The following is a 5,542-nucleotide window of genomic DNA, read 5'->3' as shown; positions in this document are numbered from 1 at the left end:
GGGGATGGAGGTGATCAACACTCTGTGCCCATGTTGGCCAGCACAAAGAGGCGCTGACGGTGGCTCTGCCTCCCACCTGTCTTGCACATGCTATTTCTGCTGCTGGAACACCCCACTTGCCGGCAGCGTCAAGTCTCCCTTCCGGGCTCCCTGCCCGCCCCCATCTGTGCTGTCTGCCAGCAGACCTGTCACCCCCGCCACAGAGTGTGGCAGGAGGAGAGGGCCAGGACCATCTCGGGCACTGCTGTGTCCCCAGCACGTGACAGCCACTGAGGAGGGGGTCAGGAGCACTCTTCAGGGAGCGAAGAATGAGCACCCTCCCCGCAGTGCATGTTGGGATGCCCCCAGCCACCCAGACTCACTGCTCCCGCAGGTGCCAGATGATCTCTGTCTCCCGGGTGTCCCGAGCGTCCTGGCCGTCCAGCCCTCGCAGGCGGCCCAGCTCCTCCTTCAGTGAGCGGATGATGCCCTGAAGGACCACGGGGTCCGGCTTGCCCTGGTACGGGAGGGGCAGCGGGTAGTGAATCCTGAGGAGGATCAGAACCGAGGTGTCTCGTTGGCCAAGCGTCCACTGAGGTCCACCGGACCATGATTCCCTGGCCAGCTGTTCATTTCCCAGCATCCCTTACATGTGACCACTTCTGGCCAGATATGATGGACATCCTGTTGGGAGTTTTCTGGCACTTTTGCCTTCCTGCTAAAAATGGTAGAGGCAACTGACATGCAGCCCTGTGCCTCTCCCTCTGGCTGTGATACTGATGCAGTGCCTGAGGGACCAGCAGTCACCTTGTGACCATGTGGAGATCCAGGGGAGTCAGAAAGCCAACACAGTCAGGATGAAATTTACAAAAAAGCAAAAGAAGCCTGTGTCTCCACAGAGACATCATGGGACATGGCCAACTTCAGCTGAACGCACCAGTCATGGCCACTCCACACTAGCAGTAAAGTATCGACAAGTGACAGAAACCTCAACATCACTGAAGATTCCCAAGGCCAGGTCTAAGCAGCACCCCTCATCCTGGGTACTGTGGCTCCCGGGGTCCAGCCATATCCTCTCCCACCGCCTACCCGCCGGGCCTGCGCCTGCCCCAACCTGTCAAACTCCACGGAGTAGATGAGGATCAGGTAGCGCTTGGAGTTGAGCTGGGCCGATCTGGAGGCCAGGGGGCCTGGGCGGCCCATCTTGCGGTTCCGCAGGGACTCCAGGTCGGTGTAGGTCAGCAGGTCCAGGGTGACCGACTCACTGCTCTGTGGGGAGACAAGAGGAAGAGCTGCCACAGACCCAGCGTGGACCAGAGTGACACATGCACCACCCAGCCCAAACTGGGTGAGCTGGGCTTATCTGAGGGAGGCTGACGGCCACCATGGCCCTGTCCCGGGCTGGCACAAGGACCCATCCAGGAGAAACCAGAGACAAGGACGCTCCAGGCTCAGCCATTTAACTGGGCTTTGTGCCGTGGCCTGCTAAATGCCCTCAGACGCACAGGGCCCTTGCAGGGAGTCCAGCGGCCGGACTCTTGTCACTTGTCATAAATAAATAAAATTTTTTAAAAGTTGAGAGATTTTCTGATGAGGATAGTGCAGATGTTAGTAAATGTGACATCTGTATTTGCTCACAAGTGAAAAGAGAACTGGAGAAATGGCTTAGTGACTTTTCAGCAAACTATTACCAGAGGTAATGAGCTGGGGTACAGGCTAGAGGTACGGAGTGTGAGGAGTCACCAGAGACAGAGTGGGGAGCAGACACAGAGATCGACGAAGTACACTGCTGAGGGGAGCAGCAGGGAGACAGCAAAGGCCTGCCACGCCATCTGGGTCAGCACCCTGGCTGGGATCGAACCCATGGTACAGAGAGAGAACCTCACAGTGCTGCAACTTAAGCTCTTGCACCACCAGAGACACCCCGGTGATTTTTGCTACCTTCTTTACATTTCTGAGACTTCAGTTTCCTACGAGAATAACTATTGCTAGAATCAGAGTCAGTTTCTTAATTTCGAAAGGAAGGACAGAGTGCTGCCTTTCAGTGGAAGCAAAGGAAGAGGGTCTTGCAAACACCAGACAGGCATCTCCTCCCCAAGCAGGAGTCCAGGGCGCAGGCATCTCCCCTGCACCCACCATGGGCCCTACCTGCGTGAGGGCCGACTCCAGCATGTTACAGAAGATGTTGAACTGCTTGAAGTTCCCTGTCTTGTGAGTCAAATCTTCGATGACTGGGGAGGGAGAAAAGTCCTTCCTGATGCCTGACCACTAGTCCAATCAACCATCCAAGCTTCCAGCCTCCCCGACTCCTGGGCTCCTGCTTGAGGAAAGAATCCTCCTCCCCCTCTTCACCAGGGAGAAGAGCCAGGTGAGCAGGGTCCTGGTTGACTGGCCTCACTTCCTCGGAGAAGCTGACCCCAGGAAGGACAGGCAAGCCACCTGAGGGAGACACACTCACAGCTGGCATCAAACTCGCCCCGCCACTGGTCAGCGGTCATCCGGTCCTCCACCTCAAGCTCCAGCACCTGCCCGGACACCACCACACGCACAGCATGCTCCACACCTCGGAAGACGTAGTCTACCTGCAGGCCAGCTGGCTTGTCCATGGCCAGTCACTGGAGAGAGGGGAGAGAAAGACCCAGAGAGGCTGAGAGCTCAGCCCAGGAGCTGGAAGGTCCAAACTCACATCCTGCCTCTACTGTTTACCAGCTGTGGTACCTTCAGGATGAGATTTTGCTTCACCGTGCCTCAGTTTCTCCATCAGGAAAATGGGTATAACCGGTATTAGAGGGTGGTCACGAGGAGTGGACACTACACACAAAAGCACGTAGAACCTTGTCCTATACATTATTCTGCCCAATACAGGTTGACTATCAGAATATATGATTACCAACAAGAGGATCACATTGACACTGCTGGCTCATTTATTTTTATACTCATTGTATAATCTTTATTGTTCATTCTTTCAACACTTGTTGAATCAAGCTGAAAAGGGGGACTGGGATTGTTGGGGTCAGGTGGGACAGGGATTTCAAACACAGTTGGGACAGGACTGAGGAGCTGACATTTGAGCAGAGAATGGCAGGCTGTCTAGGGAAGGAGGTCTGAATGGCTAGAGTCAATGCTCTTGATCATCAATGATCCACTTAAGTTATAGGTGATTAATAACTGATTCTACTAACCAGCCTGTTGCACACATCGGCACACAGTCCTGCTACTCACTAAACTCTACAAGGAGCTGGAAGGAAGGATCAGGTCTCCTCCAGATTCTAGGGGCGCATTTCAAACGTGAGCCCCAGGTAGCCTGGGTTCATTTCCAGGTTCAGCATGACTCACTAGGGCAGGTAGCACAGCCTTTCTGGAGCCACGTTCCTGATCTTTAAGGCGGGTTCCACCCAGGATGCTGGGATAAGATGAAAAGTCAGGTTTGTCCCTGCTTTCAAGAAGGCAGCAACAGTTAGCTATAAAAATGTCAAGTGGGGGGAAGAGTACGAATGTCCAGGCAGAGTCTAAGGTGGGAAGGCTTGTTCTTTTTTTTTTTTTTTTAAGATTGATTTATTTATGCACACACAACTAGGATACAGGCCAGAGGTGCAGGGGCAGTGAGAGGATTCACCAGAGAGAATGGGGAGCAGAACAAGCAGCTCGATGAAGTACACTGCTGAGGGGAGCAGGGGCGAAAGAGGAGAGATCTGCTATGCTATGTGGATCACCTCCAGAGCCGGGGATCAAACTCACACTGAAGGGGCTGCGGCTTGCTTGCAGTGCTGCACTTGAACCCACCGTGCCCCAGGGAGGGCCCAAAGGCTTGTTCTAAGGACAGCAGGGAGGTCAGAGAAAGTGAAATGAGGAGGTATGTGAAGAGAGCAGACATGAAGGGGCATTAGTGCATGAACCGGATGATGATCACGAAGGCTTTGTGAGCCCTCAGAAGGGTAACAGTGCCCCATCATCTCCTTGGCCTGGTGTGAGGATCAAATGAATTAAACATGTTAAAATCCTTCAAGAAACTGAGCACTGCCTGACACTCAGCAAGCCCACAACACATGCCATCATCATTACTTTGCTGTTGTTAATTTCTGAGCCTGAAATTAACTAGAGACAAGGCAAGCCCAACTCTCCCCAGTGTGCAGATGGAGGAACTGAGGTTCAGTGGGCACAGGGACCCTGTCCAGACTCCCACAACTGCTCCAATGACACAGCCACCTAGGGCTGCCCCCACCCCAGGTCATGGGAACCCTGCAATGCCTGTGTCTTCTCCCCATGACCTCCCCTAAGTCCCTACACTTTCCCCAAAAGACCTTCCAAAAATCTGACATTGGAAAATATAATATTCTGAAGCAGAAAAAGCTGAGTCCTGGAACTTATGTCAGTGATTTTTTTCATATGTGTAGGGTCCTTGAGTCTGAGAATCTGATGAAATCTCTGAACCCGCCCCAGATGGTAGATTAAAAGGTTGGTAGCCTTTTACAAAGGGCTCCCAGAATAACCTCACATCCCTCTCAGTGACCCACAGAACTCCTTTCTCAAAGGTCTGGGGACAACTGCCCATGACCCCCATAACCCTACAGGTACCTGTCTATAGATCTCAAACTCTGGACTTTATTTGGGAAAGGGGTCTCTGGAGCTTTGGAAAAACTGATGGAATCTGAAGACTCTTCCCCTGGAAAATTCACATTTACAACTATGCTGTCATTCTCTGGGGTTCAGCGGTCAGAATTAATTTCACCCCAAGGGCAAATAAAAACTCCACGTGCCATGGGAAACCCAAGGGGATTGCAACTGTGATGGGAAAATTTACAAAAATATGTAAAATAAACTTATAAAATTAAAAAAAAAACCCTCCACGTGCTTACTTAATCCCGCAGCTCCTGGATCCCGGGAGGATGCAGGTGGCGCCGCCCCACCCCTCAGGTGCCCTAGGCTCCGCCCCCCGACGCCGCAGTCGCGTGAGCCAATCAGCGGCCGCGCCGTCCCGGTCGCCAAGGCGTCGCCGGCAGCCTCAGAGCGCGCAGATTCTCCGCGGGACTCACCTCCCGACTCGCGGTACCCAACTCCACAGAGAAGACAGAGGAGTAAGGGAGCCCGCTCCGCGCCACCCCACCCTCCACCGCCCCGGCCCGCCCCTCCGTCCGCACAAACCTACCCTAGCCCGGCGAACTGCAGCCCTTGGCCAGGCCACTGTCTTTCCGCACCCCTCTCCGGGGCGTCTCTAGGTTCCCCCTCGGCCCCCGCACCCCCAGGAAGCCCCTGAATACGCTGCCCAAATTCTGTCCTCCGCTTACACTCACCTGCTCCCTCACCTCCCCCAACTTCGCCCGCCCCTCCCCCATCCTCTCCGGGCACCTCGTGGGCGCTCGGGAATCACTGAAAGAGAAACCCCACACCCAGGCCAGCTCGACAACCCCTTCCTGACCCCTCGTTCCCGAGAGGGCTTCTGGACTCTACCTTCCCCTTCTCTCCTCAGAACCCCTCACGCCTCTATCTCAGCCCTGTCTCCTGCTACATTCAGAAACCAGTCCGACCCCCCCACCCCCCATCCCCCTGCCCTGGATGGGCCATT

General features: G+C 54.4%; 1 protein-coding gene across 10 annotated transcripts in view; it reads right to left on the bottom strand.

Annotated features, from left to right (window-relative positions):
• Nucleotides 1-5,542, bottom strand: part of CCDC61 (coiled-coil domain containing 61) — a 21,844-nt gene that overhangs the window by 12,571 nt on the left and 3,731 nt on the right. For 9 of the 10 annotated variants that reach the window (XR_001146155.1, XR_001146160.1, XR_001146162.1 and 6 more), the window contains 4 exons: nt 2,438-2,594; nt 2,128-2,210; nt 1,094-1,248; nt 363-527 (listed from right to left, as the gene is read on the bottom strand). Coding sequence is in view for 2 of the 10 variants with exons in the window: in XM_012733784.1 (XP_012589238.1) it covers nt 363-527; nt 1,094-1,248; nt 2,128-2,210; nt 2,438-2,585 (551 nt within the window). In the remaining 8 variants the exon portion in view is untranslated. Of the gene's footprint in view, nt 1-362; nt 528-1,093; nt 1,249-2,127; nt 2,211-2,437; nt 2,595-4,835; nt 4,857-5,542 lie in introns of those variants that run through there. The other variant, XR_001146159.1, reaches the window with a different exon arrangement.

This window comes from Condylura cristata, unplaced genomic scaffold (genome assembly GCF_000260355.1).
Source record: "Condylura cristata isolate star-nosed mole 26May11 unplaced genomic scaffold, ConCri1.0 scaffold00041, whole genome shotgun sequence".
Classification (NCBI taxonomy): Eukaryota; Metazoa; Chordata; class Mammalia; order Eulipotyphla; family Talpidae; genus Condylura; species Condylura cristata.
This window is presented reverse-complemented; position numbering and strand designations above follow the sequence as displayed.